The sequence below is a fragment of the Talpa europaea genome (genome assembly GCF_964194135.1).
Source record: "Talpa europaea genome assembly, chromosome: 15".
NCBI lineage: Eukaryota > Metazoa > Chordata > Mammalia > Eulipotyphla > Talpidae > Talpa > Talpa europaea.
Window position 1 is genome coordinate 2,783,737 of NC_140083.1, and position 13,021 is coordinate 2,796,757.

Sequence of the window (13,021 nt, forward strand, 5' to 3'; positions counted from 1 at the left end):
CCTGAATTGAATACTCGTGAAAGGCTTAAAAAGCATCAGTATCATGGGCCTCCCCCGGGGGCCCTGCAGCCTCTGCAGCTCCGGTTCCATCCCCAGCCCCCAGCGAGGGTCCCACATGGCACGCAGCTCTCTCCTGCCACCAGCTGCTCCCCTCAGCAGCGTGCTTGCTCTGCTCCCTGCTCTGGCTCTGGTGAATCCTCTCACCCTCCCGCGCTTCTGACTGTACCCAGCGCTTGTATAAATAAATAAATCTTAAAAAAAAAAAAAAAAGCATCAGTGTCACACCACGTGTACGTTACAACGGTCCAAACAGGAGGGGGCTGAGGGGTACCGCCAGGGCGGGAGACTCACCAAGGCGATCCTGCGGTCTCTGTTCAGCACCACACCTGGAACAGCAGAGAGCGGGCCTCAGGGCGTGTGGGGGACTCGCTCCGCACCCCTGGGCCCGGCCTTCCAGCCGGGGCGCACCCCTCAAGCCTGACGTCTTCTGGGGGTTTCAGCCGTCCTCTGGGCATTCAGCTGGAACAGAGCTTGGCCCACAGAGGAGCCACCAGCATGGCCCACAGAGGGGCCCTGGGGACAGTGACCTGCCTGGAGCCCTAGTTCTGGGTCTCTGAGAACCTTAAAATAATCAGTCAGAGCTTAAGTAACCGGAAGTGCCCAGCAGCTGAGATTCCTGCTGTGCCAGGACAGTGAAGTTCTCTGCCATGAATGAAGACTCGAGTCTAAATGAAGCTGCAGCAGGGGGAGCCTGGGGAGAGCAAGAGAGCAGCTCGGCCTTTCACGCTTTATAAAAGACTTGAACAAAGGAACGAGAAGATAGCACGCACTTGTGGCTTTGCTTATACAGATTAATGAGTTACTGCTGAAAACAAGTTTACCAGGGTGGGAGGGAGCACACGCCAGCACGTCCTCAGAGAACAGGAGTCAGTTCTGGGAAGAAGTTCTGTTTGCAGAACTGAACTTCCGAAGTCCTGGCACTCCGCATACAGAGTCAACAGGTGCTCTCCAAAGACTCCAGCTCCCCGCAGGGCAGCAGGCTCCCAGCAGCCTGCCTTCACTTGTCGAAAGAAATGAGACCAAAAAAAGGCTGGCGAGATCTGCGGGACCCAGCAGCAGGCCAGCCTCGCTTCTCTGCCACCCTGCCCACCCAGGAGGGGCGGACACCCGCGATTCCACGCCTGGGCAGCGTCCCCTCGAGGAAGGCTACAGGGGTGTCATCCAGAGTGGCGGTCACTGGAGTGGGAGTGAGGGGGAGGTGACTGGGAGACACAGGCCGCTTGGCTGCCTAGGGGAGGCCGCGCCCTCCTTCCTGCAGGTCTTTGCCTCAGCACTGCCCGGCCAGGCCTCGTAGTCCCCCACTTAACACACACTCCGGATCTCTGCCCCTGCCGACCTACCTCTCCCCGCCTAGGCACTGTCTAGCCACTTCCCCCCACACCCCCCCACCCTTGCTCCAGGGGCAAAGGGCTTGGGTTCCCAATCCCAGCCTGCCACACAGCCTGCCACCCAGCGCGGGCTTGCTCCGAGGCGCTGCAGGTTGAAAGAGCAGATTTAGCACGGGGCTTGGGTGAGGAAGAAGGGGGTGGTGCAGGGGCCTGCTGTGGCTTCCCTGCGTGCAGGAATGGGGCGGTTATCAGTCACAGTGTAAACATACGTTATGAACCCCACAAGTGGTTTCGAGCTAAACCACCCGAGTCTAAAGTGCACGTGGAAAAATAAACGCGCAGGAAGATTGGAAAGGGCCCTAACAGGAGCCTGTCCCGCGTGGTTCTGCGTGTCTCCTGGAAAGGTCCCACTGCGGGGAGGAGGACCTTGCAGCTGCCACAGACGCAGCCCGCCTGTAACTCTCACCTCCTCGACGACCTAGGCCACTGATCTCGTTCCTCACTCATTTCCCCACACCATCCCCTTGACCCCTTGACCCTTTCTGCCACCTGCTCCCTCTTTTTTTTTTTTAAGATTTTTAAAATTTATTTATGCAGACAAGAGCTGGGGTGCAGGCCAGAGGTGGTGGTGGGGGAGAGGATTCACCAGAGACAGAGCAGGGAGCAGAACAGGTGGATTTGACTGAAATCCTCAGCTGAGGGGAGCAGCGGGGAGACAGGAGAGGTCTGCTGCGCCCTGTGGGTCAGCTCCCTTTCCGGGGATCGAACTCATGCTGCAGTGGCTGCGGATAGTTTGATAGCGCTGAGACTAACCCCTGCGCCACCAGGGAGACCTGCCACCGTTTCTTCTTAACCTCAGGCGCCCCATTGGGTTTTGCGCTTCCTTAAGCCCCCTGCGCGGAAGCGCCCAGCATCTGTCTTCCTCTTTCCGACTCCCTCGCCTCGCTGTCCTGCAGCTACTAAAATGCACGTAGGGGTTCAATAAACCAAATGTGGGTGCTGGCAAGTGCTGGGCGGACAGAAGGTGGAGAGTTGGAACCCACACCGATGGCATTTAGGGGGTGACAGGGCAGCCCCTCCCTGGGGACCATCACAGACTTTTTAATAACGGCATCAGCAACCGCGGAGCCATCTGGGAAAACAGCAAACCCCAGCGCACACCGCAGCGCCCAAGGCGTCGACTCCAGCACAGGGAGGACACCTAGTCGAGGACGTTTAAAAGCCCTGCGGGCAAGAAAAGCCACTCAAGGCAGAGTCAAACAACAGTCGGGGAAAGTACCTGTGACGCAGTTCCCCCCACCCCACGTCTGAGGAGTCCCGGACTGGAGGAGACCGACACCCCGTCGTCGTTGGGCAAGAGCACAGGTCACAGGTGAGGGAGACGCAGCCCCCCCATGACGAGAAAATGCAAGTGAGGCCCCCCCTGCATGTACCTGCTCACCGAGCGCACTGGCAAAATAGCGCCCATGGGAGCTGGGGGGCAGCCTTGGCCTCTCACCTGTCCCAGGCCAGGCAGCTGAGGGACAGCCCTGCGGGTCCCCGCGCGCCTTCCAAAGCAGCCCCGCACCCGTGCAGGGAGCGCAGCCGCCTCCGGGGCCGTGAGTGCCGCCGCCTCGGCCGGACTCCGACACAGCCAAGGCTGGACATGGCCCCCTCGGCAGGACTGGGTACCCCGGCCCCCCCAGTCAGGGGGGATCACGCCACGTCTGCACAAGGCTGTGACCCGCTCCAGGGTCTATGGCAGGTCCAACACCAGGAGGCTGCCGAGCGGGCCTCACCGGGGCGGAGCAGAGGCGGCAGGGATGGTGTCTGCATTTACCGAAGGAAACCCTGGAAGGATGAGACCCTACGGGGGTTCCCTGCGCTGAGCTGAGGAACAGGAGGGCTGGGAACAGACTGAGGCCCAGCTAAACACACATACTTTTGTGACTGTGGTTTTAAAGCCACCTTCTAGCCCCGTCCCAGAAAGCACTATTAAATTAAAAACCAAAATGACAACCAGGTTGGCATCTCTGCCCAGCCCTGAAGCCCTGTCATGGGGCGGGGTGGGGGGGCACTTTGGGGAGGGCTCCCCCAGGGGAGGCGGGTTGGGTCACCCAGCTGGAAAATTGATGTTTGCACACAGAGTGGCTTTCCGAGAAAGAAACAATTACGGAAACATTAAGAAAAGCTATTTTCCGTAATTATTAGGTTTTCCCCTCTAATGAGAGATTATGGAATTTTTAGAAGATAAATTTAGATGATTAATTGTTGATAGAGGTTCTTAATCAGGCATCTGTGACGCAAAATACTTAGAAGGACCATGTAACTGGGAGAGTTCCTGGCCGTGGCGCCGGTACATCCTCTCCGCCCAGGGAGCGGGCCGGGCCCCTGGCGCCTCAGCCCTGGGCACACTCCAGCCCCTGCCTGGGCCCCACCCAGCCTCACGGAGAAATCCAGGCCTGGTTTTAGCTGCTCCTGGGCTGTGCAAGACCTAAAGGTGGAGGAGTTATCTCGGTGGGGGGGTGACCTCCAAGCTGTCTGGGGACCTCCAGACCATTTTCTCTGCCCTGAGGCCTTGGCCCTTCCTGTGACCAGGTGCCCCGGCTGCGCCAGGGCCTCCGTGAGTGAGCACAGGCGGCGGCTGTCCCAGGCCAGGGCCGCTCCTGGCTGAGGGGTCCGGCCACTGGTCCTAGGGCAGCGGCCCCACACATCCGGGAGCGAGGCTGGCGCTCGGCCTTCTCTCCCGGGCCTCCGGTTCCCTGCCGAGGGGACTCATGGCCCTGCCTGCCAGTCACTCATGAGAGGCGTCTCCCCCTCCCCCAGCTGAGGGTTTCAAAACCCCGAAAGGATGCACAAAAGACCCACTTTGTAAGAAAATCCTCCCGAAAGCAAGCGCCATGCCTCCCCTCCCGCCGTCTCCGACCGACACTGTGGCTCAGAGGAGGCACGTGAGTCCTGGCCCTGGCCTGACTGGAGGCCTCTGATTCTACCGGGGGCTCTGGGGGCTCCTGGTGGCGTCAGGAGCGGGCTGCTCCCCAGGAAGGTCCAGCCATGTCTAGAAGCTTAGCATCTCACCCACCCATCCTCCAGGGAGGGGCGAGGGAGTCCATGATCCTTGGCCCACTTGATGAAGCCTCCATAAAAAGCCCCAGGGGTCAGGTCGGAGGGCAGGCGAGGTGCAGGGACACTCCACAGCCCCCCCCACCTCGCCCTCTGCGTCTCCCGTCTGCTGTGAGGGGGGCACTGTTCACCTGAAGCGGCGTTTCCCTGTCCCTCTGAGCCGCTGCGGCCTGTTACCGCGGCCGAGGTGTGGGTGAAGGTCCCGGATCTATAGGCCGCTGGCCAGGAGCTCAGCGGTGACCGGGACTTACCCCGGGACGAGCCCCTGCGCCGTGGGGTCTACGCTGACTGCAGGCGGACCGCATCAGAACCGCAGGGAGGGCGGGTCAGCGACGTGGGAGGCCCAGAGGTCTGGAGGTGGAGTCGCCAGTGGGGGGGGGTCTCCTCTAGCCAGGAGCCGGCCCACTGTCCAGGCCCAGGGCCCCCGCGCTGATTCTTGCCTCCTAACCAACCCCTGATTCCAGCCCCGCGTGTCCCCCATCCAGACTGTTCTAGAACTGGACTCTGCCAGGTTCCACTCAGTGCCCGTGACCCTGCGGTGGCTCCTCACCACCCCTGGATAGAATCCCCGCTGCTCAGTGTGCCCCACGAGGCCCTCTCTCTGGCCTCTGACCCCCCCCCGCCCCCGCCCTGTGCTCCCCCAGGGCCGCATCCCCAACAGCTCGTTCAGGCAACTGCCAGGTAGACGATCACCTCCTACTGGTCTGTCTCCTAGAAACTAGACCTTCCTCTTTTAATGAAGTCGGGGCACCTGCCCATCAGGCTAAGAACCCCCAGCATAAGGTGGGGATGCCCCTCAGCCGCCAGAAGGTGTCCTCTGTGCCCAGGGGACACCCATCTTGCAACGGTTTCCCTAAGGGGTTCGAGTTTGCGGGCATCCCTGGCAGGAGACTTTCTGTCCTCCTGAGTCCTGGGGACCCCCGAACTCCAGTCAACAGCAGCAGGAAAGCCGAGGGTGAGACGCCCTTACCCTAGCCTGGGCCAGGGTGGGCCGAGGGTCCCAAACCACAGCCAGGCTGGTCTAGAACAGCAGATGCCACCCGGTGCTCCCCACTTCCAAGCAAAACCCTCGGAGAGCGGCTTTGCTTCTGGCGTGAACACCATGCCCACTGCTGACCTGCCCCCACCCCAAGGCTGCCCCCCCTACAGAGCTGGACATGCCCCAGTGGGCAGGGCCTCCCTCCCCACCCCCCACCTCCTCCAGGGTGACCCCAGGCTGGTTCTGTCTGGCACATGCCTGCTGGGCGGGAGCCAGGAGCTTCCCAGGACCCGCAGTCAGAGGCAGTGCGAACTCGGGAAACCTTTCCACCTGCTCCCGCCCCGTCTCTGCCGAATACTCAAGAGGCCAGCAGAGGCCCCTTGCAGGCTGCTCACATGGTGGGGCGCCTCTCCAGCTGGCTGCTGCCCAAGGGGCCAGCAGAATGTGTTGTCAGGGCTCCCGGTTTGCAAGAGACGAAACCTCCATTTTTACATAAAACATTTTACATAAAATATGGGCAACCTACTCAGTCCCCCTCATGCCAAATGCTCGTGTTTAAACCACGCAGGTCAAACATGCTGGGCCCGAGCATCCCTGGCAGCGTGGGCGGGTACCGGCTACTGTCCTCTGTCATGAGCCAGGGGCCTGCTCGGCTCCCCCAAAGCCCCATGAGCCAGACCCAGCTTGTGCCTCAAAACCTTCCCCGGCAGCTGCCTCCACTTGGATCACCTTCCTCCTGGACTGTGACCCTCACCGGCCTCAGCGCCCCAGGTCACCTTCCAAAGCCAGCCAGCCCGGCACACTCCGCTCCGAAGAGCAAACTGCAGGCCCCGCCACATCGGACCCCTCCCCCATCCTACTCTCTCACCTCACACTCTGCAGGGACACAGGGAGGGCTGCCACGCGAGCCACAGGCCCCCGGAGGCCCGTGTCAGTGCCACGCCTCAGAGGGAACCAGTCCTGACCCAGGTCCTGGGATTCTGCCCTCAAGAACCGTGAGAAAATAAGTGTCTGCTGTTTCCACCTTCAGGTACTCCGAGGACGCGGGGATGGGGAGGCGGCTGCCGCGGCGCTCTGCCCTCTCCAGCCTGGAACGGGGCCTTGGGGGCCTGGTGGGGAGAACTTGTGAGGGGAGGAGCCCAGACAGTGGCTGCCCTGGGGTCGCCTCAACCAAGGAGGCACCCAGAGGCCTGGGAGCCTGATGGGTCTTCTTATAGGTTAACCCCGGGCCCCAAACGGCCCGACTGCTGCAGAAGTTCCCCACAGAATGATCCAGCCACCTGCCCCCGGCACCCCCGCCTTCCAGCAACACCCCCGCCCATGACAACTGCTCAGCGTCTGTATCACCACCTCACGTGGCCCCGGCCTGGCCTAATCTGCTGTCTGCTGGAGCTGGTCTTAGTCCAGATTAGCCCACTTCTGCGCCTGGGCCCTCTCGATGGGCCACCCGTGTGGGCATGTCGGGGAAGCCCGGGTCCATGGCCTTCTGCCCTCATCTCCTCTCTCCACCATGGATCTGCAGGGAGGCTTCAGGGACGGTAACTAAGACAACTCCCTTGCCCCCTAAGAGACCACAAACTGGCAGCCCGAGGTCCAAAGAGCCATTGGCGCACCCCATTTATCTCACAGTATGTGGTTAATTTCTGGAAGAAAAACACAACACAGCTCTGGCTTCTCCCGAGTAACTGGAAATTCTGGCCACACTAGACCCAAGAGCCCACAGAGTAACCCCGGCTGGGCCGCCCTTCGAGGCAGGTCTCCAGTTCCACAGCCCCCTCTGCTCCACACGCCTCGCTCCTCGCAGATTAACCCTACTACTTGCCAGCTACTCTGCCTCAGCTGGTACTTTATACACTGAATTCACAGTCAGCCCCTCGCTAGATGCACTGAGCCCCTGAGCACAGAAGTCTCAGACCTGGCCCCCCGAGACAGCCAGCGGAGCCTAAGCGAGAAGAGACCTGTCCGAGATGGCCGAAGAGCAGAGTCAGGAACTGGACCCTGTTCTCTGCCCAGCACAGGGTGGACATGGTCCATCTTGCCCCTTGTCTCCCTCGGACTTTTACTTTACCTCCCGGGGCTGCTTCTGGACCCCCTCCTGGAGCAGGCCCTCCCATGAGCCCTTGCAGCCTGGCTTGGGCTTGGGCACATGGCAGACCCTTAGTAAAGGTTTCCCGGCTGCATTTATCAGAGAACAAAGTGTGAAGAACCCGGGCTTGAGGCTGCCCAAGGTCCCCAACATTTAGTCCCAAGACTTAGGACCCAGCTCCCCAGTGGACACGCTTTCTCAGGACCCGGCACAAGTCGCTAGGCCTTTCTGAGTCAGCTTCTCCAGCTCTAAATGGGAGGAAGACGGGACGCCAGGAGGATGGGGCAGCTCTGCAGAGCGCTGGGGTCACACCGGCCCCGGAGCAGCAGGGATGACACAGGCCTGTCCGTGGCAACGGCCGTGGACGGGGAGTCTCTCACCTTTGGCCACCTGCGTGGTTCCTCTCTGCAGGATGAGTTGCCCTCCTTCCTCCCCCACGTGACTGTTGTTCTTCAGGAACCTGGGGACAAAAAAAGGTGCTCAATGCTTTGGGGCAAAAAGGCTGACAACGAGGGCCTCCCCTGGTGGCGCAGCGGCTGAGCGCTGGGTTGGGAGGCTGCCCGCAGCCTCTGCAGCGCCAGTTCGCTCCCCGGCCACCGGCGAGGGTCCCACACACAAAAAAAAACAGGCTGACAAAGAGCAGAGGCTGCGGGGACGGAGGCACCCGAAGGACGGGGTGCTTGCTGACAGCAGCGCGAGGGTGCCGGTGCGTGCCCGATTCCATTCCTGAGACGACAGCGATTTACAGAGCGGTGACCTACTGGGCACTGGGCCATGACCACAAACTCCAGAAGCGTAGACAAAAGCCACCCATGTGGTCACCACCCACAGGCCTGTGGTCACCTATAGGCAGGAAAGGGCAGCTCCCCGGGGAGCCGGGCAGGCTTCTGGGGGGGCAGCAGCGAGGCGCGAAGGAGGAGTGGGGGGAGTCGGCAAAGTGCCAGGAGGGGAGGGAGGCCCTGGCAGAAGGAAGAAAAGGCGGGGGAGGCAGAGAGAGGCTGTGCGCGCGCGTGCGAGCGTGCCCGGGCCTGCTTGCAGGGAGAGCAGGGGCTGGCCGGGGCCATCAGAAGGGGAGGGCACGGCGAGAGGGCGAGGATGACGGCAGATGCCCCCGCTGGGGACGGCAGTGCCAGGAAGCCTGACGCCTAGCAAAACACAGAGAACAGGCTGGGGGATTTTTGAGGAGATGGACGCTACCGCTCGGCCCCTGAGACTTCTCCCACCGCTCCCGCAGACACCCCTGCCCGGGCCTGCCCCCCGCACGCACCCCTGCAGCATCTCCGCCGGGCTGACCACGCGGGAGGGCTTCTGGGCCGCCTCTAGCTGCAGTGTGTGTTCTATGGCCTTCCGCTTGTAGGTCAGGAGGTTGGGCATTTCCTGCAGATGGCAGGTTCCGCTGGGTGGGCAGGGATCTCGGCTGCACCCAGCAGCCCCTCATTCTGCCGAGCAGGATTCCTGCTGACCCGGTGCTGGCACGCAGGACCAGCCTGGCTGGCTAGGCCGCGTTCTCATTCCAGACGGTGGGGCGAGGACGGCCGGCTGGGGGCAGCTCAGGGACCCCGGCCCCACACCCCAGCACGCCCTCCAGTCCTGCCTGGGCCTGTCCATGGTGTACTGCTGGCTCAGCCGCCGAAGTGACATGCCCCCCTCAACCCCGGGGGGACAGGGAGGACCAGGCGCTCGCCCAGACAACGCGGAGGCGCCCAGACCCCGGAGCACCACTGTCAACTCGGTGAGTGACGCAGGGAGACCTGGGTCCCACAGGGCCCGCGCACTCTGGGCAGGCGTGGGCTCGCTGTGTGCCCCCCGCTTCCTCAGCCACTGTCCCTGCCCTCGCACCCCATCAGTCACTGTGATTCTGTGGCCACACACGGCGTTTCCAAGGGTGACAGAGGCCCCTGCGCCCCTTTCCTTGCCATTTCTGGGGGTATAAGCCTCGGGGGTCTGATCCCTTTGTCTACCCCCTGCACCTCTGGCCTCCATGGGACCCCCCAAAGGAGACAGGGCAGAGGGCACCCCCAGACCCCAGGTCTCCCCAGCGGCAGCATGCCCAGGAGCCCCGCTGTTACCTGGGAGTCCAGAGCAAACGGCACTGACTCCAGCAAGACCAGCTTGTCCACCATCTCGGGGAAGATGCAGGAAAACTGAGGCGTGACACAGAGACGAGAATGAGCAGGACAGGGAGAAGGCAAAGGCGCCCAAGCGCTCCCGGGACACTAGTGCTTCCTGAGACAGCTCCAGGGAGGGGCCAGATTCGGGGTACCCTGGTAGAGGCCACAGGGAGGGTGAGGCACTGAACCCCCTTGGGAACTGTCACCCTTTCAGCCGGTGTCCCCACAACCCTATTACCGCCTCTACAAAGCAAACAGGCCCAGCTAATGAATCATGGGCTTGAAACTCAGGATTTGAGGCGCTTCCCAGCTCCGGGAACTTCCCCTCCCTGCACCGGCTCTCCCCACCCTGCCTGCGGGGGCACCCAAGGTGGCCAGAGGTGGTCACCGCAGGGTCATCTACTCACCATTCCGCCCACAATGCCACCTGCAGGGCAAAAGAGCAGTTGGCTGGCACTCTTTCACCCTTTCCAGCCCCCCAATCCTGTGCAGCCTCCCCAGGGACAGACGCCCCCGCACTAGCGGAGCAGGACTCCCTCCCTGGGCCATGTGGCCTCTTCATCAGACCTGAACACTCAGCTCGGGCGACGGCCGTGTACGGACCTGTGTCCCTCCGGGCAGTGGCCTCCCCTCTCCGTGCAGGTCCCAGAATGCAGGGGAGACGCGGTACAGGGCACCAGCCCCTCTCCCTCCGCCACAGGCCCAGCTCCCCAGCCCAGTCGGGTCGTGGCCCCGTGTACTCACCAAAGCTGTGGCCTATGAGGGAAAACCGGCTCCACTTCAAGGCTGAAAACACAGGAGGCGCATCGGGATGGGCCCAACTTCCCCAAAGTCACCCATGAACTCCTGGCAGAACTGGGGCCAGGCCCCCTTACACCCAAGCCAGCGCTGCACCCCGTTCCGAAGACGAGAGGGGATGTCCCGAGCACCCCCGCCACACACACCCCCCTTACTCACCCGCCGCCACTCTTCGGATCTCACTCACAAAGTTCTGGTGGTAATACGGGAGCCCCGGGCTATAATGGGACGAGAGCCCATGACCCCCAAAATCCATGGCAACATAATGAAAGTCTGATGCCGAGAGAAGGGGGTGGGAGAAGGTGTAGGTTAGCTCTTCCTGGCCCTCCTCCTTCCCCGCCCCTCACCCCGCCACCCCCTCACCCCCACCCGGCCCCACCTTTCGGGAGAAGAGGGATGAGTCTGTCGAAGGAGTTGGCGTTGTCCAGCCAGCCGTGCAGGCAGAGAATCGGGGGCGCCTGCTGGGAGCCCCAGGCTTTGGCTGCGATGTGGCCCCAGGGCACGGCCAGCTTCAGCTCTGACAGCAGACCTGGGGGCAGCCAGCAGCCCCTGAGCCCGCGGCCGCCCCTGCCCTGGACCTGTGCCCCATGCAGGGCCCGCTGCCCACTGCCCTGGGGGGCTGGGGAGGGCCGGACACCCCGAAGAGAGGGACGGAAACTGGGACACCGGGGCGAGCGCCTTGAAGGGATTCATAGCAGAACTTTCCGGGGGGCTGGCCAGGCCCGGGCTCTGCCTCACGGCGTGTGACCTTGGGCGAGTGACCAGAGCCTCCGGGCTCGCGTCCTTCCCCGCGGGGCTGCCGACCACGGGCAGTCACCCCGCCGGCACTTCCCGCGCCCCGCGGCTGCGGGCCAGGGCGGCTGGGGGGCTCCCCTGCTCCCAGCGCTGGGTCCCCGCGGGCGCCGAGGTCCGGGCAGGCGCCCAGCCCCCCGCGCGCGGGTCCCCCCCCGCCCCCCGGCGCTGACCTTTGCCCCACTTGGCCCTCCCGGCCCGGGGGGACCTGCGTGACCGCAGACGCGCGCGCGCTCCTCGAGCCGGGGGTCTCCGGGGACCCTGCCGCCCCGCCCTCCCACCAACGGCCACCCAGGAGGCTGCGCGGAGAGCGAACCCCGCGGGCCCCGCGCCGTCCCCCGCGGCCCAGGCCACGGGGCGGGCGGGGGCGCGCCCGAGGCCCCCCCGTCGCGCCCCGGTCTAAGGGCCCAGGGCGGAGTTTCACCCATCGCTCCGGTCCCGCGGCCGCTCGGCTGCCGTCACTGCAGGGCCGCCCGGGCGCCGGGGGAGGGGCGCCCCAAGTTCCGGTGCCCGCCCTTCGGAGGCCCCGCCCCACCCGGCCCCGGCCCTCGAAGGCCCCGCCCTCCCCGTCCAGGCCCCGCCCCGGAGGCCCCGCCCGCCTCGGGGTCAGGCCCCGGCCCCGCCCCCGGAGGCCCCGCCCGCCTCCGTCCAGGCCCCGCCCCCGAAGGCCCCGCCCCCTCCCTGGCCGGGCCTGGCCCCGGCGCGGGGGCGCCTCTCGGGCCTGGCCGCGGGTGGAGCCCGGGGGGGCGGGACCCGGCCCTCGGCTCCGACCCGACGGGACGCGCCGCGGAGTCGCCGCCTGCCCTGGGAGGCCGCCCAGCCCGCCTGGCGCGGCCGTGAGTCCAGCGGGGGGGATCCGGGCGGTGGCCACACCGCGTCCACAGCCCCGGCCGCCCCGGGCGGCGTCGCGGGGAGCCGCGGAGGCGCCGCCGGACACGGGGGCGGCGGGCCCCTCCCTGGCAGCCCCAGGGCCGCGCACCCCCGCGCGGGCTGGGAGCAGCGGCAGCGAGCGGGCGCCTGGGTCCTCGCTGCCCGGGGCCGCGCCCGCGCTGGCCCCGCCGTCCCGGAGCCCCGCGCCGGGGTCACCGCCCGCAGGAAGCCCGCGGCGGCCTCGGGACGGCCGCTCTGCCTCCCGGCCGGTGCTGCCTGCACCCTCGCGCCCGGGGCGGCCCGTGTCCAGCGTTCCTGGCCCTTGGCACCCGCGGGCGCGGGGGCGGGGGCGCCCGACTGCTGCCGACGGCACCGGGTGAGAAGGGCTAAGAACGTCCCTCCTCAGGCCTTTTTTAAAAAAAGGGTCTGTTCGTGCATGCAGCGGGAGCCGGCGGGCCGGGGCGGGAGACGGGGTTCCGGGGCGGAGTCCTCCAAGGCCCCAGTCCTTTCTCGCCCGTTTCTGTGCTGTCAGGTCCCCTGAGCACCAGAGCCGAGGCTCCTCCCCAGCAGGGGCGCTCCTGGCGGGAAGCCCCGCCGCGCCGGCCCCAGAGGACCGGGCCCTGCGGGGAGGGGGCGTCTGGTGCCCCGAGCCTGCCAGGCCGGCTGCTGGCCCTGCACCAAGGTCGCGCGCAGCGGGGACATTCGGGACGGCAGGGCCGGGCCGTCGAGGGGCTCGGCGCCGCCCCAGCCCTTCTGTGGCCCCGACCTCACCCCAGAGCCTGAGAGTGGGGTGTGTAAACCCGGGTGAGCACACTTGGCTTAGGATCTGGACTTGCTCGTTGTGCTGAGAAACGGTGAACAGCCGTCCTCACGCGGCTTTGTTCTGTCGCACTTG

The 13,021-nt window shown here is 64.8% G+C and overlaps 1 protein-coding gene across 1 annotated transcript in view; it reads right to left on the reverse strand.

Moving 5' to 3' along the window:
• The window catches only part of SERHL2 (serine hydrolase like 2), a gene marked incomplete at its 5' end in the record, with an annotated part of 49,885 nt that overhangs the window by 3,177 nt on the left and 33,687 nt on the right, over positions 1 to 13,021 (reverse strand). The window contains 8 exons of the mRNA XM_084254886.1: positions 352 to 386; positions 7,936 to 8,015; positions 8,823 to 8,932; positions 9,625 to 9,699; positions 10,074 to 10,093; positions 10,411 to 10,452; positions 10,624 to 10,737; positions 10,844 to 11,083. Coding sequence (XP_084111012.1) covers positions 352 to 386; positions 7,936 to 8,015; positions 8,823 to 8,932; positions 9,625 to 9,699; positions 10,074 to 10,093; positions 10,411 to 10,452; positions 10,624 to 10,737; positions 10,844 to 11,083 — 716 coding nt within the window. The remainder of the gene's footprint in view (positions 1 to 351; positions 387 to 7,935; positions 8,016 to 8,822; positions 8,933 to 9,624; positions 9,700 to 10,073; positions 10,094 to 10,410; positions 10,453 to 10,623; positions 10,738 to 10,843; positions 11,084 to 13,021) is intronic.